The following is a 21897-nucleotide window of genomic DNA, read 5'->3' on the forward strand; positions in this document are numbered from 1 at the left end:
AAGCGCGCTATGGTGAATATTATTTCAAATTGTGTGTTCCCACCAAAAATCATCATTGTTAACCAAATAAACAAGCTGAACATCATTTTACTTAAGTTCTTTATTTAACCCTATAGCATTATTTATATTTTTGAATCACAGCAATATCGTAGGTAGTTTCCCTTAGACTAGCTCCTTCTCGAAAAAAGCCATTCAAGCCAATAGAAACAACGAAGTTAGGCTGAAATAAAAGTTAAACAGAACAATGTTTCATTTAAAAGTGAGCAAAACGCAAGCGCGTATTTAAAAGCCATGATATTTCGATTAATTTAGTAAAATGCTTTGTTTATTATTATTTTTTATCACATAAGATTTAGACGCTTGTTAGTGTGTGATTGTGTGAATATTGGGTTACAGATTTGAGTATGCCGTAAAATGAAATGAACACGCCTCATCGTTGCGCTGCTTAAGGAACATTGTTAAAATCTTATAAAAGTAACTGAAATATACGTGGATAAATAGCGAAAAACATGTATGAAATGGAATTCAACTATTCACTCTGAATGACAAGAAGTTGAGTAAAATACACGAAACTCTAAGCTAGGTCTACTGCAAACGATTAACTGCGGCTTATGTTGCACAATTACATCTTCTATTTACATGCTAGTTATTGGCGAGATTTCTGCGAATACAATATATCATGGTACACGAGTGCCATTGTTCTGTGTTTACTGGCACCACAGTGATATGCGGGTTCACTGTGAGGACTCTGTCTGTATAAAGTACAACAATTAAGCACAACAGTTAACATTGCAACATTTAAATATTAGTATCAGTTCTGCACAACTATACGTGATTATATAACATATGTAAAGGTATATTATATAGTTTCAGCTGCCCATCTCCCATGTTTTGCTTGTGTCTCAACAGTCCATTTCGTTTGCCTTGCGACTAGCGGTGGTATTGCGACTGCTCTTACGACTAAGGTTACGATACTTGGTATAGAAACTTGTTAGGCTCTTTAGCGGCGACTCGACAAGCCGCCTCACTGCCTGTCGGTGTATGCAAAACGGATTGTCGTGTCGCTTGCGCCAATATCAGTTGATGAAGCTAATGTAGTTAGTAAAGAGCACATAGTTCTCCACTAACCGGGCTCTTAGCTCCCGTCGCACCGTAGCCGTGAATTTGTTGGCCAAGCACAGGGCAGTGGTGGTTCCAAAAACCAAATTGTAAAGCAGTACAATCTGGAAGTTTCCCAACCACTCGATGGCCCCAAAATCGCCCAGCAGGTCAAAGTTTGTGATGCCTGTAATAATTAATAATAGTCGCTTTTAAACATTATACTATTCATTAGTAATTTGCCACAGCTTACCTATGATCCTGCTGAGAAGCGGCAACGCCGACGACAAAATCAGCATGAAGCCACAGTTCAGCATTAGCTGCGGCAGCGACGTCTGGCGCCGCTTGGGACAAACCTTGCGCATGTACGGCATGCTGTAGAAGCCCACCACCGAGGTGGCGCCCAAATAGAAGATGAGACACACCTCCAGGCCGGCGCCAAAGGGACCCAACTTCGAGAGCGATGAGATGCCCAGTGCGAATTGCTAAATAAAGGAAACAAACTCAATAAGCATTCGTCATATATTCCCTGTAGTCAGACCTACCCTTGTGCTTAGTGGCAGCGCCTTTATGCCAATAAGGAGCTCTAGTGTATTCTGCACAACCAGCAGAATGGTAACACCTGTGCAGAAGAGCAGCAGCAGCATGGCCAGCGGATAGACGAATGTGCGCTGGAAGGTGCTCGATGTGCGCAGCTTGTCTAGTTCCTTGCGCTCGGAGTCCAGTTCCCTCAGTCTATCGTTGAGCTCGTCCACGTCGCTGACCATTGCCTTGCGCTGGTATATATGAGCCTGCGAGTGCTGCAGCAGCGGCTGGGGATAGAAGGTGCGCCCACGTCCCAGACCAATCCCATTGCCAAGGCGACCTCCGTTGACGGCATCCGCGATGCTCACGTTGTGCAGCTCGATGTGCGCTAGCTTCCGCTTCACGCTCGCCTCCTCCATGTAGAAGGCGCTAAACTCCTCGTTGACGTCGCGCAGCAGCATGGGTCGCACCAGCACCTGGTTAACAACGCCAAAGAGGCGCACAAAGCCATACGGGGTGCAAACTGTAAGAAAGCAAAACGGTTGCCCTGGTTACCAAACTTGTACATGTGTAAGATCTAGAATTTATTTCTTCTTGTGTACAAAACGTAAACAAAGGTCTCTATGACATATCACTCAACTTAGAAGACATTCTGTTCTGAGCAGTCGAACCAGTCGGTATCCTAACTAAATTTCTATTCCTTACATCTTCAAAATGGCAAGCGAGGAGGTTAAAGACAATGCCCAACTCAAGGCAACTATGTTGAACTGCAATTTGAAGCCCACTGACGCGGATGATTTTGCTGAGTTCGAGGCAACCCTTGCGAAGATCGATTGTATATTGCAGAACAAGGCACCCTCTGATGATGAAGATTCAAAGGCAGGTGGCGATGCCAAGGAAAAGATCAACTTTGACAACCTGGATGTGGACAAAGTGCGGCTTAAGGTGAAAGAAAATCGCACAGTGATCAACAAAAAGACTCTAGATGAAGACAATGAGAAGCAAGTCAAGGAGATGAACCAGAAGAGTTTCATGGAGCAGGTGGAGAAGGATGCCAATGATCGTGCAGAGGCACGTGCCAAAGCCGAATACGAAGCAGAACTACAGAGAAGGTAAGCTTAATGGTCTCTCTAAAATTATAATATATATAAGCTTAATGTTGTAGTCAGGGAAACGAAGCCTTTCGCAGCCAGAAGTACGAGAAGGCAATCTTACATTACGACAAGGCTATCATCAAAGTTAAGGACAGCGCCATTACATATTGCAATCGCGCCTTGTGCTACATCAAGTGAGTTACAATCTTCAAGCCTTATGAGCTATCCGAACAAGCCTCTCTTCCTCGTTCCATTTCCATTTTCCAGGCTACAGAACTATAAGCGCGCCCTCAAGGACTGCCAGTACGTGTTGGAGAAGCTGCAGGAGACTAATCTCCGCGCCTGGCTCTACCAGGCCCACGCCCACAAGGGTTTGAAACAAGACGACAAGTTCGAGGAAAGCGTGGCCAAGGCACGTGAACACAATCCCAAGCAACTGGCCTACATTGACAAATACATTAAGCAACTAGAAGCCGAATCTTAAAACACTAGAAACATAACTTATTTATTTTTGCATTATATACTCACTCAGCATAAGCATGACGCCCAAAAATGAGACACACGAATAAAGAAACGGCAGGTGAACACTGCCCAAATCTGTGAAGCATGAAAAGCGGAAATTAGAAATGCATTGTGCACCAGAACCGATCCCAATTTGGGGATGGGCTTGTCAGGGGCGCGGAAAGACAATTGACATTGGAATTGATCTCTTCCGCACCCGTGCATCATTACCACATACTCACTTAGAAACCAGAAGGATTGAAGCTTTTCAATGCCAAAGACTGCACTTAGGACGGCAGTTAGTACGAGGACAATAATGGCCATCAGCATAAATACTGTAAAGGTTTCGTAGACTCGCGGCAGGATGCCCTTCTTGTTGCCGACGAATCCCGTGGATTCCGAGAACAAATAGACGAATGGCAGAAAGATGAACAGTGACAGATTGGAGAACAGAAACACATGGTTCCACAAGCCTGTAAAGGGCATATTAAACGGGTTAGTCTGTGTTCCTCGTTGGAAAATGTAGTACTTACCCTGTATAAGTGAACTGTTTAGCCACTTCACATAATAACTGTTGGGATAGAGGAGTAGCACCTCGTTGCTGGCAATGGAAACGGGCAGCAGCATGGCAGCCCCCTCGGCAACGGCCAGTGTAAATGTGCACAGCCAAAAGCTATGGGGTTGGTTGGGTGGAAAAGGCAAAGGCAAAGAAAACCATTCGTTATTGCGAGTGCAAGGCAAGTGACGCGGCAATTAGCGACACAGGTTGTTGACCACTGGATGCCTCACCTTATGCGATAGACCAGCACCTCGTCCTCGTCATTCGAATAAAGATCGTCACGGTCGCGCCGCCTAAAACGTGAGACGACCACATAAGAGCTGGAGTACAGCAAGATGATCAGTAGCAAGAATATCTGAAAAGAACAATGCAACACGGCAAGTTAGTAAGCTTTATAGTTTTATCAGCTGAGTAATATTTTACTAGAGTATAATCAAATTTATTTTTCTTCAGAAACTGCAACATTTCGATCGCCCCCTCCTCAGATTGGTTAATTACGTAAAACCCAAAGTAAATTTAGACTCGATTGTCTATTTTGTTTTATTTTATTGAGGTTTTCATAGCACATTTCCCCACATATTCTTGTGTTTAAACAAATGTCAAAAAGTAAACACATCACCCACGCATCTCCTTTGTTTTGTTTTCATAAATATTTGTCATTACCGCCAACTGTGTGCACATTAGCCAAAAACATTTTCGATTCGTTAAGTTAGGGAAATCTAATTAATCTATATTACTTATTGATACTGAAATGAGTACATGATTCTGGGATTCTAAGCGTTTCAGGGTCTTATCGTCAAAATCATTCCCAAAGTGATTTGAACTTTTGTTTGTAGTAGACATGTTTTCAATTTCCGGTTAAATGTATACTTAAAATAATAATATGTATATAGAACAGGTACTCAGGTTTCTTTTGCCCACAACAATATATCACCATAAACCATTTGGCAATCGATGAATAATTATGACCGCCAATAAAGCTACTTTCGTCTGCGTTCAAAGGTCACAAAGGAAAGCTTATCAGTGGCCGACGACAAAACCTGAAACATTTGATAAGAACTAGACCGATAGCGGTCATTTAAAGCCCATTGAATGTCAGCACCATTATCCGAGTAAATCCGAGTAGGTTGGCAATCTGAATCTTCATCAGCGATTTTCAAACATTGGACCTCCCATTCTCGCAGGGTAAATATATTTTTGGCATCCCGAAATATAGATGCCAATCACATGGCACACGTCATATTTTCTTTTTTTTTTGTGTATGCGAAAAGCGAAAACAAAACAAAACGTAAATGGACACGAAAATACAATAGTCTAAGCGCACAAATAAATCATTAAGTGAAGATACTTTTCATGTTATAGCTGGCAAAAAAACTGGGAAAAAATGCATAGAGAGCAAAAAACAATTAATTTATACTCACGTCCCTGCTTTGTTTTGCTATTCTTTGTTTGTTATTCGAGATATTTCAGTGGTATCTGTGAGATACTCTATTGCGTTATACAACGCGAGTTTTAATTAACTTTTAACTTCATTCTTGACCAGATCAATTAAATCAAATTTTCTTTAAATGCTCGCAGCGTTCCGCATTTTGGGACTCCAATCTTTAATTTTGCCATTCGAAATTACCTTCTTTTCAGTCAACATTTGAACAGTTTTCTCTGCGCAGTCGACAAAAAATATGATCAAATATTAAAAATTAAATATAGAGACGTAAATCGCCTGCTATCAACAGCAGTGTGCGTCGCTTTATTTATAGAAACCAAGTGTAGATCATGGAAAAATGTAGGTACACTGAATGGCAAAACTATAAGGTTGCAGTATAATTAAACATTCAAAAGTACACATTTTGAGCATCTAGATATCGAGGCATTCAAATACTGAAGTGATATGCACAGAGCATTTTTATAGAATCTAGGCCAGCTTATGCAGTTATGAAACGCAGTGTATTTTCTAGACTATGACGTGTTAAACTTGAAGCACACCGGCGACGAATACCAACTGATATGAGAATCGTATAATATGTACGCCAGGCATTCCTGAATGGAAGCAATTGAACCAGCGATCTTCAAGCTTAGTTTAGTGCTTGTCAGCCGAGAAAACGTGCAACTGCAGTGCGCAGCTCCAAGTGGCATTTGTCACGCTCCAAGCGATTTGGATTTGGCCAAACTAAACGATATGTGCCTCCGCACTAGCATCGTAGGCGAACGGCGAGTCAATGACTTGACATGAACTCGAGGGGGAACACAACACGCCCATTGAAATGTGGACGACGACTTGGCTAAAAATAGCAGCTACGCCCAAAATGCAGCCAGAAGCCAGCGAAAACGGCGACACTGTGGCCAGGCCAAAAGGAGGATGGAGGAGGATCGCCGGTCGGACGGGTTTTGGCTTGATTTGTAGACAACTTTGCCGGTGAATGGGCTGCGAAATATTTATACTTTTCTATATATTGTATCCATATGTGCTGCAAGGTAGGTTGGTCTACGTCTATTGATACCTCTTCATTTTATCATTTCAGATTATTTTTTAGAATATAGAACCCTCTCTTCGGATTCAGAGCTGTTCAGACACCAGATATGAGTCGCCCCAGTTGTTTTAGTTACTCCAAATGAAAATGAGTTTTCTAATGAGGGAAACTGCATTTGCAAGACTCTCGGCCGGGGTTTAAGATACTCAAGTCAGTTTCTTCAGACTTTTTCCTTATCACTACTTGGAAAATGACTAAGAACATAAGTGTGGTGTTACACAATAAGTTTGTACGTATTTTCTCAGAATTTCTTGCTACTTCACTTGGCATTAGTGGTTTTAATTCGGGTTTGGCTCTAGGTTCCTGAATTATTTATGAGAGCTTTGGGTTGTTTGCATTTCATTATTGCTCGGAGTCCCACACATCACGTATTCGGTATGTTGACCCACATTCCGACGAATTATTCAATTTTCGGCAATCCATTGCAACCAGAACCGTTGACTTAAACCGGTTTCCATTTCCTGGATCAGCCAGAACCCGATCGACAGAACCATCCTCAATGAAAGAAATGTGTATTTATAGGGGTACAAATCATCATCGGTGCAACCTGCAAGTGTGTTTAATCTACGCCAGTCTATGCCAACCCTTTCAAATGTGTCCATTTAACGCCTTGTGTGCCATTGTTTAAACAAATCCAACAGCTGGTCACGACAGCAGACACTTTCAGTGGCCCAGACGGTACCAAATCGTGACCACTAGCCGTGCACTTGAAATCTGGCCTGCAAGTGTGTTGTTTTTATTCGATTCAGTCTGTTGTTTACATAAATCACTGGTTTCGTTTATTACACGCCCAAAATTTCTATAAATAGTAGCTCGAGTGAAACACTTTCACTTGTTGCTTTTGCTTATGTTGCCTTTCTTTGTTTTTGCCTGAATTGTTTAATTTTTGATTTGAATTGCAAGTTCTATTGTATTGGTACCAATTAAGTGAAGTTTGTTGTTTATCTTATCGATACCTTGGACTTCTAGTTACCTTCCATTTTCCAAATAGCACAAACTTAGCATTTTGATAGGGCTTATGAACCCAGAAGAACCAATTAACTTAAGTGCTACATTATTGGAAACTATTAATGGAGCTATTTAAACCTGCCTTCCATTTCGATATTTGAATTTAAATATTCAACAAGAATGGAATTTAAAACATATATTTTAAAAACCTATTGTTCTTAATTAATCTAATTATAAACCAGAACATGTAAAGAATGTTCAAATAATAAAATAGAAACGAAATAAGCTTGGTAATGGATTGGTACAATTGAGTCAAATCGTATGCCTTTAACAAAGTTAGAAATGAAGTATGCACCCATTTTAGCAAGTATCTCGCCGTCGAATCATCGATTGTGTTTAAACTCTTTGATTAACAACAGGTGTCCGTCCGTGTGGGCCACTTTTCGTGTGTCTGCGTGATAATTTTCGCAGCCCAAATAGAAAGTGCAAGAAGAGAGTGGCTGCTATCGCTATCGCCGCCACTTCCTTCCCCGATTGTATATACAAAGCCCAAACGCAGGCGCCGAATGTGCTGACCAGTGTAGTCCGAAACCGATAACAGAACCATAAACAAATACATTTCTGTGGACGTCCAGCAACTGATTTCTATGTTTATCAAAAGGCCAGGCGAAGTGTGTGTAATTTCAGAAGTCGCACGCATTTTACACCCAGCCACATGTACAGTTAGAACAACAACAAAAGGGACAGCTGCGCCCTGACTTCTTGTTGTTGTTTTATGCGTAGTGGGGTGGAAAATTGGGTGGAAAGGGGATGAATTCAATCAAGAAAAACACTTACAATGTGCTCGCGTACTGTATTGTGGAACAATTGCAGCTTTAGATCCGTTACCTCCTCCTCCTGCTCATCGTCCATGCCCACGAAATATTTGGACAATTTATCGCTGGTAGCCAGTTTTCCTAATTTTTTCTAGATCACGCCTCACTTAAAAATGTTACATACACTTTTGACAGTCGCCAGAGTCTGTCAAATTCCTATGGACAACAGTCCTTCTTAGTAATGCGCTCCAGGGGATAAATTTTCTGAATTAAAATCGCTGTGGCGCTACACTGCCTGATTTCGCACGGTAATTGTAATTAATTTAGTTAATTTTTTGATGCCGCATTGCCTTTCGACCCGTTTTCCGCTAGTCACTACTTTTCTACTAGCATTCGATCCGATTTGCGACCGAAACGTTAAAAGATTTCTATAAACTGTCGTCGGATTGACCACATCTGCTAGTGGTGGGCAATTGGCGATAGGTCGATAGCAAGTCGATAGCTTTCGATGTATGTGCTTATATTTAAAAAGGAAAATATTGAATCTCTGAAAAAATATATGAATTGAAGTGAAAATACTGAATTTAATATTCTCATTAAGCTCTATTATTAGAGGAATAAGTTATTTATATTCTTTAATACCAATGCATTATCTTCAAGGTAAAAAAAACGAAAACCTAAAAACTATCAATAGGTTCAGACATTCTGGCAACCCTGCACTTGTCAGCTGTTACCATACAAAAATGTCCAATTTGCGGCGCCAGGTAAATTAACAAAAAATCATAAGTAATTGGTTAATATTGTTTGTATTCCAGGTACTCAGTGCTTTCAAGAAGCTCCACCGTACACGACAATACGTTTTCCATGGGGATGCCAATGCCCTGGCGGCGGGACGACTAAAAATAAACGAATCTTTCCTGCAGAATCGCAATGAAAGCAGCGAGGATGAGATTCAAAAGGTTCAACAACTTATTGTTAATTCTAACTAAGTAGATGACAATTTGGCACTTTACAGATGATCAAGCTGGCGCAGGACGTAGATTTGGAGCTGCGAACGAATGTCATTCAGGCCCAGAAAAAAGAGGACGGTGTTTATGGTCAGTGGGAAATGGCGATTACATAAAAGAGCGCTCAAAGCTCAAATTTGGCTATTTTTACAGAACTGAGAATCACGCCTGAGACAACACGACTCGACAATGTGGTATTTAATCCTGACGCAATTATCGAAAAACCGCGCAGGCAACGCGGCGACAAAAACACTGAAGGTTGCTGCGGTGGCGCTGCGATGGCGGCGCTGGAAGCCGAAGTCCAGGCCCGCAACAAATAGGAATATATTTAATATTTAGCTGTAGTCAAGATGGTTTTCTTTTGATTAATTACGTCGTTTATCTTTAATTTCTATGATGTTTCTTCTTCGATTTGTGACTACTCTTTGACTTGGACTTCTTCTGCTTGGATTTTGTACTCTTTTTGTGTTTGCTGCGTTCGTCCGACGATGAGGAGCTGCTAGAGCTGTCCTCGGAACTATTTGAAGATGTGGAGTCACTTTCGGATTCCGAGGAACTTTCACTCGAATCTGAATTGCTGCTAGCTGCTCGTTTCGATTTCTTGGCTTGCTTTTTGCTCTTCTCCACTGAAAGTTTCCGTTTCTTCTCAGGACTCTTGTTTCGGCTTGAGTGAGTGTCCATTCTATGGTCTTCCCGATTCCTGGATTGTTGTCTGTATAAAGAGAGATGTTAAAGATTCTGTATACATCCAGTTGCTTAACATTTTTACCTTCGCTCTGCCGATCTTTGATTCCTGGCGGTTTCTTTATGCGAACCAACAGCGTCATCGTTACGTCTTCTTTCTTGAGAGGAATGGAATCGCCTGCTGTCATTGCGATCTCTATTTCGAGGTGGTCTTTTTCCAGTTTGATCCCTAGATCTAGAACGCCTTCTCTCGTTTTGTTCCCTTGGCCTAGAGCGTCTTCTTTCCTTTTGGTCCCTTGACCTAGAACGTCCCCTTTCTGATTGGTCTCTAGGCCTAGAACGCCTTCTGTCTTCTCGATCTCTTGACCTAGAATGCCTTCTTTGTGTTGTATCCCGAGACCTCGATGACCTTTTTTCAGTGCGATTCCTTTCGCGATTTGAATTCTCTCTGACTGACTCATTTTGCCAATTTTTTGATCTAGAACCATTTTGTTCTTCTTTTTCCTTTGATCTGGTGCGTCTTCGCAAATTCTTTCGATCATCTCGTTCGCTTTGCTCTTGGTGACGCTGTTCCCTCGCTTTTCTTCGCTCTGCAGAGCTCATCCTGATTCGAGAATCTTCCGTCCTTTTGCGCTCTTTATGGTATTCTGTTCTGGACCGCCCATTGTTGGGTTTCCTGTGATCTTTGTCGTCTCGCAAATTATTAAAATCCAGCTTTCCATAGTCGCCCTCAATACCACGTCCTTTGCCGCGCCAGGTGACCTTGGAAACGGATTGGGAGAAGTCCACGTGGATGCGTCGATCGTCGATAAGCACATTGTCCATTTTGAAATAAGCGGCCTCACAAGATTTTTGTTCCTCGAACTCCACAAAAGCATATTGCAGGGAATCTCCCGTTTTTCGGTCACGAATCACCTCGCATCCTTTAAGCACGCCGAAGCTACTAAAGATTATCTCCAGATCATCGTCGGTTGTAACAGGATTTAGTTTGCACACGAACAACACATTTTCTGGCGGTGCCATGTCTGCATCGGGTAAATCGCCGACAATCTCAAGGATTGTGGCTCGAGCCTTGGCCTCTCGTTCGGCCAGCATCTCCTGCATCTCCTCCGCGGTCATGCCATCAGTGTCATCGATATCCTCGTCGGCAGCGATGCGCCCATTCTTCATACGCTCCGCACTGGGCGAAGGCGAGCGACTTGGAGCCTGAAGGCCGCGCGGATTAGGAAACGGATCCTCAAGAACAACAGTGTGTGTGATGCGTATATCCTGGTAAGGACGGAAGCTGTCGTCCACAATAGCGTCGTTTAGCTTGCGCAGCACCTCGTGACCTTCCACCACTTCACCGATAACGCAGTGGTTGCCGTCCAGCGATGTTAGGTTCTCACCTAGCGTGAGGAAGAACTGGGATCCCACCAGATTCTTGCCTGCACTGACCAGCGATAGCATTCCGGCACTGGAGTGGTTAATCTTGGGCAGGAACTCCGCTTCGAAGAAGCGCTTTTGCGGACCCTCCACCACGCCCCAGATTGATGACCCGCCGTCTCCAGCTCCACTCGGATCGCCGGTTTGGGCGATGAATCCCTGCTGCACCGTGTGAAATAGATTGAAGTTGTAGTACTTCAGGCGGCACAGCTTGAGGAAGTTTAGACAGGCGGCTGGGCGCTCGCTGATGAACAGGTCGACGGTCAGGTCACCGATCGTGGTTTCTATAACCACCGACATTTTGCGAATTCACAGATACCGGCAAAAATCAAGGTATAAACAAGAACAATATAGAGGTGGAGAAACATCGGTGCCAACATCGATGTTATCGATGTTTTCGAAAAATCACAAACATCGATGTTTTCGAGGAATCATCGATGTTTTTCCATCTCTACTGCGCATCAAAGGAGAAAAGTGTATAAATTGCAGGTATAAATTAATTTTCCAAATTTACTTATTCAAATATTTATTTAATGTGACTTGCTGGTATTAGTATTATATATAAATTTTGAATAAAACATTTTTTTATTTTACGTACCCTAAACTGAGAAAAAAGTAAATAAAATACAAAATGAACAAAGAAGTCCATACCTGTAAATAGTTATTTACGATAATAAGTTATGCTTATTAGTTCATCCGATACTTGACATCGATTGAATATTTTAAAAGCAGACCGTAACTTAGTAGTCGCCATTTTCGATTGTCATTCGATTATTGTGTGTGTATCAGTGAGTCTTGTCAAAGAATTTTCTCACGTTTCGAGACTGGAAGAAATAAAAAAATAGAAATAGAGAATTTCATTCCAATCTTAAAAAGCAACCAAGTACTAGTTAAGCAAGTGACCAGTGATTTAGCACAAAGCATAATGCCAGAGGCAGGAAAGAAAATCGCAGAGTTGCGCGTGTGCGACCTAAAGAGTGAGCTGGAGAAACGCAAGTTGGAGACGGTCGGCCCCAAGGCGGTGCTCATCGAACGCCTGGAAAAAGTAAGTCCACACATATGTATGCACTTTAAATCGCGGTTCAGTGCCGCTGGCGATAAATATAGTGATGCAATTGCCGCGAATGTATGACTGTGTGTAAGCAACGCCTGGCTTTTTTCTATTTTCAAGTCACTAAGAGCGGACGGGCTCGACCCGGCCACCCACTTGATTTTGCCGGGCGCGAAGGCCAAGAAGCCGTTTGCCATGCCCATGAAGGATCTCCAGTCGGAGGTGGTGATCAAGGAAGAGCCAATCGATGCTGATCAGGAGGAGGTGGAGGTGGAACAGCAAGATGATTACGAGAACGGCAACGCCTTCTCGCATCATGCCGATGACGATGGGCATGAGATTGACCAGGTGGGCGATGTGGACGATGAGTGTGTGATCCTGGATGACGACGATGAAGAGGATGAGGATCAGGTGTACGACGATGAGCCCCAGAATGGTGATGGCGATGCCGAGGGGAAAGCTCAGGAAGATGGAGCCGAAAACAATGGCGACAACCAGGCTATTATCCATGGTGAGGAGGAAAACACCGGGGACACCGGAAATATGGACAATGACGAGTCAATCAATTTGACAATTGGGGAGGACGAGCAGAAGCTGCTGCACGATGAGGTGATTTTAACTATCCGGCCTTAAATTGATGCATTCTAATCCAATTTGTTTTGTTTTCAGGCTTCCGACGACAAATCTATTAAGTCTGGTATGTTTATAGAGCAAAAAGCGTGTATATTATAGTGGTCCGATAGTATAACTAAAACCATAGAAAATTTGTCATTCATGACTAGAATTATCATGGGTTTTGTATATAATCAATTAAGAATTTCGAGAAACAAGAAATTAAGCTAATAGGCTAATAAAAGTTATACTGATTAACAGTCAAACCGGCCAATAAATCCGAAAAGTCTAACTCGAAGGATGCCGACAAGAAGAATGACGATGGAGCTCGCTGCAAGAAAAGGGACGAGAAATCCTGTGATAAGAAGGACTCTAGGTAAGATTTGCAAACGTTTCTGTGATATGACTTCTAAAAACATAATTTATTTTTTCTTTTCATTTCGTCACATGATTGTGCCATAATTTATTATGGAAAATAGCGATCAAAAGTCCTCGGGAAAGTCGTCGAATCAAAAGGACGATAAAGGTAAATTAAGTTAAAGTTTTAGCATGAATAAGAATGGTGTGTTCGGATGGTCTTGCGTTGGGAATGATCAGACCAAGCATGAACCCAGTTAAGGTCGAAAAATTTGACTAAACCATTGAGGAACATGTATCAAAAGACCGTGCAAGAGAGTGTGAATTTGGTTGGGACACGGACATGGAACGCCTATCAACAAGGATGCGAGAATTCGGCTCAGGAGCAGCGATGCATCTTAAATTCAGCAATTCGAGTTAATCTTAAAGTGTTAAAGTTAACTGGAACTTCGACGGAAACTTTATACTAATCAAACACACATCCCAATGTTATCCAAGGAGTTTATAACATTGGTCATCAATAGGCGTATGTGCAAATACTCCGTTGACGGGCCTATAATATAAAATGAGGCTATCTGGAGAGTAAATGGATGGCACCTTTCCTTTACTGCAGCTGGGAAGTGCGGATATTTCTAATTCTTCTCGACAGATAACTACTGGATTTGGATTACATCACTTACTTCGATCCTGAATAAGATATGCTGGCCTTTGGATGATGATGAAAACTGACAGCTATTAAAACAGTCAGCTCTGGATATGCTGCTCTATACTCTGGACCCCCTTCAGCAAAAAGCGAGCCTGCTGCCGCGATGGATTTTCATCATCAACCCAATCAAATTCATACTCTCTTTGCTTCGTTAGGTGAAGTTTGTCGGTAATCTTACGATTGTGCTCTAAACTCCAACATCTGCAGCAGCTACAAAATGTGTGCGTTCACAAAATGCTTCCCTTAAAACGTATCATAAACAAAAACAGTTAACCAGTTAAGCCCACTCAAAGCTCTGACCATATCTCTCTTCCAATATTATTATTTACATGGAACTTGCAGAGAAATCGACAGCAGCACCTGGTGCCACATCCTCCACTGCATCGAGTGCCGCTGGCAGTAAATCGGGATCCGGTTCAAGTGCTGGCAATGGTACCGGGGCCAACTCAAACAACAAGCAGGCGACGCTGTCGCGTAATCTCTGGGTTTCTGGGCTGTCCACTTTAACCCGTGCCAGCGACCTTAAGGCAATCTTCTCCAAGTTTGGCAAGGTGATTGGGGCCAAAGTGGTCACCAATACGCGTACTCCGGGCACTCGCTGCTACGGGTACGTGACCATGTCCTCCTCGGCTGACGCCTCGCGTTGCATCGAAAATCTGCACCGCACCGAGTTGCATGGACGCATCATTTCGGTGGAGCGTACCAAGAACGAGATTGGCGGCAGCTTGAATTCCAAAGAGGGCAAAGGCAAGACTCCGGGCGACGCCGGAAACAAGAAGAAGGATGACGACAGTGGCAAAAAGTCTGGTAGCGGCAAGGGTTCCAGCTCCAACGGTGGCGATGACAAGAAGGGCGGCGATGGAAACGGCGACAGCAAGTCCGTTGGTGGCGATTTGAAGCGTGATGGCAAGGAGAGCAACAGGGACCGCAGCCGTCGCAACGATGACCGGGGCAAGTCGTTGGCAAGCCAGGATAGATCGCGCCACGATCGCGAGCGATCCGCCAAGGGTAGTCAGGATCATCGTTCGGGGCGCAATCCACGCGACGTCGACCGTGAGATTCAGCAGCGCCAGAGGGAGCGCGAGCGTCGTCAACGGGAGATGCTATCCTACCAGAAGATACGTGAGGAGCGCGAGCGCCAGCGCCTTCGGGAAAGGGAGCGTGAGCTGCGTGAGGAGGAACGTCGCCGTCGGGAGGCCCGTGAGCGCCAGCGAATCGAAGAGGAGCGTCTGCAGGAAGAGCGCCGCAAGCTCGCCGTGGAGCGGGAACGGCTCGAGCGGGAGAAGGCCGAGCTTTTGCGGATGGAGCGCGAGCGCCAGAAGCTGGAGAGAGAAAAAATCGAGCTGGAACGCCTCGAGCTGAAGCGACAACAGATGAAGTATGCTAAAAAAAACCAAAAACAGACCGTAATGCGTTGCACTCGTGCCAACGCAGAGGCGACAACACAGATATACCAATATATTTATTTTATACTCTCTCGGAAAGCATTTGTCCTTGTGATTAGCGTGTTAAGTTGCAGCCTCCACGTTGTTTCTTCAACTCAAATTGCTTTTAAGCTGAACGTTGATAGGCAAATGCATCCTAGTCTAAAGTCTGAGTCTGATACCCCCACTTCCCTCCAGAACCGACATTACCAGCATTACTAACTCAACTCTTTTATTTCTTCCATCTCTCTTCCTCTCAATCTTGTCGATTTACACAAACAGGATCATGGAATCCCGCGATGATCCTGGCAAGCGCGGGGTAAGCAAGCGCTCCGACGACCGCTATGGAGAGGTTACTGATCGTAAGCGCACAGCTATTTTTGATGCGCCACCACCACCGAGGTTCGACACGAATCTAGTCAGCTCCCGCAGGTAAGATTCTTCCACAGAAAATAACTTGCGAGTTACAATTATGCCTTTGCAGCACCTATGACAAAAAACACGATGACTACGGATCCTCGTCGACGACCAAGCGCGTGCTGGATGACTATTCTAGTTCCAGCAAGCGTTTGGATTACTCCAGCAAGCGTAACGACTACAGCAGTTCTTCCGGATCCAAGCGTGGCGCTGTCGATGATTACACTGCCGTGCCTACGAAGCGCTCCAACGATTATAGTGCCTCCTCTTCTAGCAAGCGCGACGACTATAAGCGCGATGAAGTGCGTCATTTGCCACTTTCAGGAACTGTCGGCGGCGGCTCAAGCAGCTCGTATCTACACAAGAACAACACAGGCGGTGGCGGAACCGGATCCTACGTCCACAAGAACAACACCAGCAGCACTGGCGGGCGCTACAACGATTCTGATCGCAGCAACACATCGAGCTATAGACGCGACGACTCCCACAGCCTGTAAAAGTTTTAACATCGAAATTAAACTAGCTACGTTGGATTCTAACTATTCTAATTTCTTATTATAGCGGTAACAAGCGTTATGACAACTCCAGCGGCGGCGGGGGAGCCTACGGCAGCAGCTCGAACAGCGTTAACATCTGGGCCCCATCATCCGGTGGAAGCAGCTCTCACTTGGGCAGCGGTGGCGGCGGCGGCGGCAACCAAATTAAGTCATACGGCAACAACGGCTTGTCCTCGAGTATGCACAGCACCAATTCGTGGCAAAAGTCTGCTCCCGTTGACGACAACGGTTGGCGGCAAGTGCCCGCGCGCTTCGATCGCGGTTACAACGAACGTTCATCCGGCTATCAAGGGCAGAGTGGGGGCGGAGGAGCAGGCGGAATGTACGGTGCGAGCCGACCCGCCCAGGATCGCTACAGCGGACCAGTGTCGCGCTACTAGGGAACGTGCATTTACATAAAATGAGGCAATTCGAATTTCGAAACATGCATCCCCACATCCAACACACCCCCCCGAATGACTTTTCCAGCAGCGCCCAGGAGCGCTGCTCTTAATATAGTGCACTTTAGTTAGTTGTAGTTCTAAAACATAAATTACATTTTTAAACAAATAAATGTATTAACTACGTTGGAAATGCGCAAACAAATATGTAGGATTTAATGAATCTATACGTGCGGGTAATCGCCTTCGTATGAGGATATTAGTGGCGTGGTCGTGTCAACCAGCACCAGAACGCTATGCGCCAAGGGATAAACGTCATGCACCTGGACGTAATAGCCACGGTCGCACTGCTCCTTGGAGGAGAAGAGGCTGCAGGAGGTGCAGGTAAATATAAAATCCCTTTTGCAAAATGACTAAACTTACGCTAATATATCCACCGGTTCGAGTATCAGCTCCGACTTGTAGACCGAGGCCAGAAAGTTTGTAAACGCTGCCGTGTTGTTTCCCAGCTCCAGTTCGGTGTTGGGTGTGCAGATCTGCAGTCCTAGGCCACAGTTAGTCGAACCAATCCCCGGCAGGCCATTACGAGTACCCCAAACGGTGATGATGTTGTCTTCCGAGGCGACAATGGTGCACTGGTCGCTACAGTTTGCCTTCTGAAGGCGTCGGTTTAAAGGGGATTTCTCTACTTACACAGAATAATACAAACCACAATATAGCGAGACTTGACAGAATCCACCAGGGTGGGGTGTTCAACCGAGTTGCAGTGCCTGATTCCCCGCTGACCCTCCGCATTTCGGCCCATTGTGTAGACATAGCCGCCCTCCACCAGGAACACCGAATGCGTGGACGAGAAGCACGCCTGGGTCACCTTGTGAGGCAGTTGGACTTTTTTCTGTGCATGAGAACTATAAGGTAAGAATAAGTTAGTAACTCAAGATTGTGGACCTACAAAGGCAGTAATCTTTGCCGGACGTTGGAAACCGAGTTTATTGTAGTCATTGCTACCACAGACGTGCAGTTCTCCGTTGGCAAATAACACGGCGGAAGTATCAGGACCGCAGTAAATCTTTGATGGCTTGGTCTTCACATGCGATAGCAGAATCTTTTGGGGAAATTTCCTGGCGGGATTATGTATTAAGAGATAGATGGCAATAATAAATTATAATCTCCAAGAACCCACTGTTGCTGCTGATAATTTCCAAGGCCAAGGCCTCCGCATGCACTGGTTCCCCAGACGTATACCGCTCCCTCTCGGCTCAAGGCCAGAACGTGCTGGAGTCCAGCGGCCACCTGCTCGACCCGGACATCTGCCAATCGGGCTATTAGCTTGGGGCTGTGGTAGTTGCGTTGCTCGTCCTGCCCCAGTGCCAAATGGGCATTGCTCCCGCAGCTTAACAGACTTCCCGCCTGGGTAACCAGGATTGTGAAGCCATCGCCGGCGCAGGCGCTCACCACATGGTAGTTTCGCACGCTCTCCATACGACTGGGGTAGTGCTTCCAAGCCTCCAGTGCTGTTAGACCCAGCTGGCCGTGGGTGCCCTCACCCCAGGCGTATGCCGATCCGTCCTCGTTGACCACCACGAAGTGGGAATCCGACATGGCTACGTCCACGATGACAGCCTTCGGCGGCAGTTGGATGGGCGCCATGCTGAAGCAGGTGCCGAAGGCCTTCAGCTGGTATAGCACGGATCTGCAGGTGGGCTTCTGGATTATATCGTCGGAGTGGACGTTGACTAACCCATTACCGTTTCTCGAGGATCTCGTGCGGCGCCGCTGTATCCGCAATCATCAATTGCTTTGTCTCCGTCTGGGCGGTGGGCAATTCCAACTGCATAGACACACTGCTGTGGGCGGCGGCTGGATCAGGAGCAGTCAATTGGTCGCTACCCCGACCTCCCACATCATCCTCGTAGGAGTACCTGCGAAATCGTGAGAGTTCAAGAGCTGCTGGTGGCACGAGAATTCAGGAATACCCTTTGTTCTTTCCCAGGCTACGGAATATTAGCGGAATCCAGTAGACCAATACCTCTGAGGCGGTAGGTCGCCGTGGTGCCTCCACTTGAAGCAGATTGGACATTAGACTGCGCAGTCCCGATGTATAACCCGAAGGCACGGGTGTATAGTTCCCTGCCATAATCTTGGTGACCAGTTCGGATAGATTGGCGGCAGCAAAGGTCTTCTTCAGGCAGCACATCTCGCCCAGAATGCAGCCCAGAGCCCAAATGTCACTCTTGTTGTCGTACTCCTTACCCTCGCACTGGAAACCATGGCAGTATTAGGGTACAGTGACATACATATACCGACCCATTAAACCTATTACCATCTCCGGACTGAAGTAGTAGGGTGTGCCCAAAACAGTCTGGGCATGTATCTTGGTGTTCATTATTTTGGATATGCCAAAATCTCCGATTTTCACAATGCCTCGCCTGTTCAGAAATACATTAGCGGTCTTCAAATCCCTGAATTCAAAACGAATATGGTAATCAATTATCTTCTAGAATATATAACAATGACTTCGTTACCGATGCAGGATGTTCTCCGAGTGCATGTAGTTGATGGCACTGGAGATCTGTTCGAATACGGCTATTATATATCGTTCAGGAAAATGCAATTTTCCCTGCCGCTCGGCGATGATTTGGGCCAGTGTACCTCCATCGGCGTACTCCATCTCGATGAGCAGAGTGTTGTCCTTGATGAAGCTACCGAGGTAGCTCACAATATTCGGATGATGTAATTTCGAGAAGACTTCAACCTCGTTCATGGCTAGATCCCGACCAGGCGGGGTCAACTCACTCAGGTTGATTTGCTTGAAGACGATCTGGTGCCCGTCGGACTTGCGTCGGTAGAGGATGGCGATGCCAAAGGATCCCTGGCCCACCACCCGCACCTTTTCATAGTTAGCCAATTCAGGTCCTGCCATGCCCACTCCCGCCTCCCGTGTAACACTAAGCTGCAGGAGGCTCTCCTGTCGGTTGGGCACCTGTGCCTTACTGCTCGACATGGCCTCCGCCAAGGAGGTACTCGCCGCTCCGGTGGTGCCGTCCGTAATGGTAAAAACCGTGGGCAGCACACGAGTGCAAGTCGATTGCTTCCGCTGCGTAGTCTGACCCAGGGGTAACTGGAGCGAACTCGTGGTCAGTGTGGTGGCGTCGGTTATGCGACCGTTGAAAATGGGCAGGGAGCTCGCCTTGGCCCGGAACTTCTTCATCGCCTTCGACTGGACACAACCTACGCCTTGGCCGTCCAAAAGCGAATCGTATCCTGCCTATTGTATAATTATCCTTTGGCATGTTCCAGTCATAGTTGTGGTCACAATGGTTGCTAGGTAAAGTGGGTGACACGACGTCTGTTTGGGTGGACCCGAGCTCGCGTTATCAGTGGGCTCGCTAATTGGACAGCTCGGAACGAGGGGATACAATCAGAAGCAATTGGAGCGGAAAGAGGACGACAATATTTGCAGGGCCACGATTCTGAATAATCGATGTTAATTTCTCAGTTTCAAGTGGTTTGAGAAAATCAAAATGAACAAATCGTTTAAGTAATTGTTCTAAACATAATGCTACATATATCCCTAAAATTCATTCTCAAAAATCAAAACATCACACGGTATATGCTTTATTGTTGACATATGTATTTCGAGTTAATAGCAAAATTAGCGGCGTTCCAATCGTTGCTTTGCTTGTCCTTCAATGTCATTATCCTGTTAGCCTTCTTTCCAAGGAGGTCCACTACTCCAACCTAAAATATTAAGATTTTAGACTAAATTCAAAGAAAACAAGAGAGAGAGGGATAACGTCGATAGCATTCGTAAGAAACGATAGCATTCATCGTGATCCCTGACTATCAGATACCCGTTACTCAGCTGGGCGGTTTGGAAAAAAGTTCGATAGAAATTTACTTCGTCTACGTCTCTGAAATCTGCGTGCCTAATCTTTTTAGCTTATATAGTTCCTGAGATCTTGAAGTTTATACGGGCGGAAAGACAAATGGACATATTCAGATTGACTCGTTTATTGATCAAGAAAATGTATGCCATGGCCCGAATAGTTTCCTTCTGCCTGTTATTTTTCAACACTTTTCATTATTTCACTTTCTACTTTCTATTTTTTCACTTTTCAACGAATCTAGTAAACCCTTTTAGTCTATGAGTAACGGGTATAATTACGCATAACACTTATTCGCACTCCTCCATTCCACGTCATCCCTTTTGCCATTCGCCAGTTGATATATATTTAACAGGAGGACGACTCCGAAGATGAGAACTTGAGCAACGATCATTCTGAGCGATAAAAAGAATCTAGTCAATGGTGCCTTGAAAAACAAGGTTTATATTTTTAAAAATTTTGATATAAATAAGTTGATAAGAACAAAAGGTCAATTAGGGAAGTCTCAAAGTGATAATATTATCTGTAAAAAAACATAGACGTGATTTCATTTCTTACGAGTATAAATGTTTTTATATTTAGCATTATATTATAATTATTGGAATCGAGACAATATGCATGTATAATCGACCGTTATGTATTTGCTGGAATATGCTAAAATATTTAAGCTATCTTCTCTTGGACTAAGTGTACCTTAAAATGCACAATCTGAGCGCTTCACTTTAATGCAGGCAGCATCTAAAAGGTGGCCCGTTCGCGAACTTGGCCACAATTCTACAACGCTCAATAGCTTGGGTGCCCTCACCACAGGCGTATGCCGATCCGTCCTCGTTGACCACCACGAAGTGGGAATCCGACATGGTTACGTCCACGATGACAGCCTTCGGCGGCAGTTGGATGGGCGCCATGCTGAAGCAGGTGCCGAAGGCCTTCAGCTGGTATAGCACGGATCTGCAGGTGGGCTTCTGGATTATATCGTCGGAGTGGACGTTGACTAACCCATTACCGTTTCTCGAGGATCTCGTGCGGCGCCGCTGTATCCGCAATCATCAATTGCTTTGTCTCCGTCTGGGCGGTGGGCAATTCCAACTGCATAGACACACTGCTGTGGGCGGCGGCTGGATCAGGAGCAATCAATTGGTCGCTACCACGACCTCCCACATCATCCTCGTAGGAGTACCTGCGAGATCGTGAGAGTTCAAGAGCTGCTGGTGGCACGAGAATTCAAGCATACCCTTTGTTCTTTCCCAGGCTACGGAATATTAGCGGAATCCAGTAGACCAATACCTCTGAGGCGGTAGGTCGCCGTGGTGCTTTCACTT

At 45.0% G+C, this 21897-nt stretch overlaps 7 protein-coding genes across 9 annotated transcripts; 3 read left to right on the forward strand and 4 right to left on the reverse strand.

The window, feature by feature from the left end:
• Window positions 1-82: 82 nt before the first annotated feature.
• Window positions 83-8506, reverse strand: LOC6607803 (protein Lilipod). Of its 2 annotated transcripts, XM_032721076.1 has the most exons (9): window positions 8091-8506; window positions 4008-4132; window positions 3752-3891; window positions 3461-3691; window positions 3246-3314; window positions 1644-2146; window positions 1352-1583; window positions 1129-1285; window positions 83-220 (listed from the first exon to the last, which is right to left on the reverse strand). In XM_032721076.1, the coding sequence occupies exons 1-9, from the start codon at window positions 8163-8165 to the stop codon at window positions 193-195; spliced, it is 1560 nt and encodes a 519-aa protein (XP_032576967.1). In that variant the 5' UTR covers window positions 8166-8506; the 3' UTR covers window positions 83-192. The 2 variants fall into 2 exon arrangements, with proteins under 2 accessions (XP_032576967.1, XP_002032561.1); XM_002032525.2 differs by lacking the exon at window positions 83-220 and having other exon boundaries at window positions 298-1285.
• LOC6607804 (tetratricopeptide repeat protein 12) lies at window positions 2270-3330 on the forward strand. Its single transcript, XM_002032526.2, has 3 exons — window positions 2270-2735; window positions 2789-2911; window positions 2985-3330. The coding sequence occupies exons 1-3, from the start codon at window positions 2338-2340 to the stop codon at window positions 3199-3201; spliced, it is 738 nt and encodes a 245-aa protein (XP_002032562.1). The 5' UTR covers window positions 2270-2337; the 3' UTR covers window positions 3202-3330.
• Window positions 8507-8733: 227 nt separating the features above from the next.
• LOC6607805 (complex III assembly factor LYRM7) lies at window positions 8734-9463 on the forward strand. Its single transcript, XM_002032527.2, has 4 exons — window positions 8734-8832; window positions 8884-9027; window positions 9084-9165; window positions 9229-9463. The coding sequence occupies exons 1-4, from the start codon at window positions 8812-8814 to the stop codon at window positions 9393-9395; spliced, it is 414 nt and encodes a 137-aa protein (XP_002032563.1). The 5' UTR covers window positions 8734-8811; the 3' UTR covers window positions 9396-9463.
• LOC6607806 (peptidyl-prolyl cis-trans isomerase sig-7) lies at window positions 9339-11528 on the reverse strand. Its single transcript, XM_032721078.1, has 2 exons — window positions 9845-11528; window positions 9339-9787 (listed from the first exon to the last, which is right to left on the reverse strand). Exons 1-2 carry the CDS (start codon window positions 11482-11484, stop codon window positions 9460-9462), a joined length of 1968 nt encoding a protein of 655 aa, XP_032576969.1. The 5' UTR covers window positions 11485-11528; the 3' UTR covers window positions 9339-9459.
• A 431-nt stretch (window positions 11529-11959) lies between these two features.
• On the forward strand, window positions 11960-16893 carry LOC6621778 (SAFB-like transcription modulator). 2 transcript variants are annotated; one of them, XM_032722691.1, is made up of 9 exons: window positions 11960-12229; window positions 12356-12844; window positions 12905-12932; window positions 13109-13223; window positions 13327-13373; window positions 14253-15288; window positions 15617-15766; window positions 15819-16244; window positions 16313-16893. In XM_032722691.1, exons 1-9 carry the CDS (start codon window positions 12110-12112, stop codon window positions 16686-16688), a joined length of 2787 nt encoding a protein of 928 aa, XP_032578582.1. In that variant the 5' UTR covers window positions 11960-12109; the 3' UTR covers window positions 16689-16893. The 2 variants fall into 2 exon arrangements, with proteins under 2 accessions (XP_032578582.1, XP_032578583.1); XM_032722692.1 differs by lacking the exons at window positions 14253-15288; window positions 15819-16244; window positions 16313-16893 and having other exon boundaries at window positions 12010-12229; window positions 15617-15755.
• Window positions 16821-19953, reverse strand: LOC6621779 (serine/threonine-protein kinase Nek8). Its single transcript, XM_032722690.1, has 9 exons — window positions 19214-19953; window positions 19012-19150; window positions 18665-18948; window positions 18437-18610; window positions 17872-18381; window positions 17641-17809; window positions 17398-17583; window positions 17112-17344; window positions 16821-17057 (listed from the first exon to the last, which is right to left on the reverse strand). The coding sequence occupies exons 1-9, from the start codon at window positions 19897-19899 to the stop codon at window positions 16913-16915; spliced, it is 2526 nt and encodes an 841-aa protein (XP_032578581.1). The 5' UTR covers window positions 19900-19953; the 3' UTR covers window positions 16821-16912.
• Window positions 19954-21120: 1167 nt separating this feature from the next.
• LOC6607810 lies at window positions 21121-21895 on the reverse strand. The gene is made up of 3 exons (XM_032722694.1): window positions 21810-21895; window positions 21582-21755; window positions 21121-21526 (listed from the first exon to the last, which is right to left on the reverse strand). Exons 2-3 carry the CDS (start codon window positions 21668-21670, stop codon window positions 21298-21300), a joined length of 318 nt encoding a protein of 105 aa, XP_032578585.1. The 5' UTR covers window positions 21671-21755; window positions 21810-21895; the 3' UTR covers window positions 21121-21297.
• Window positions 21896-21897: the final 2 nt, after the last annotated feature.

The sequence above is a fragment of the Drosophila sechellia genome, chromosome 3R (assembly GCF_004382195.2).
Source record: "Drosophila sechellia strain sech25 chromosome 3R, ASM438219v1, whole genome shotgun sequence".
Taxonomy (NCBI): Eukaryota; Metazoa; Arthropoda; class Insecta; order Diptera; family Drosophilidae; genus Drosophila; species Drosophila sechellia.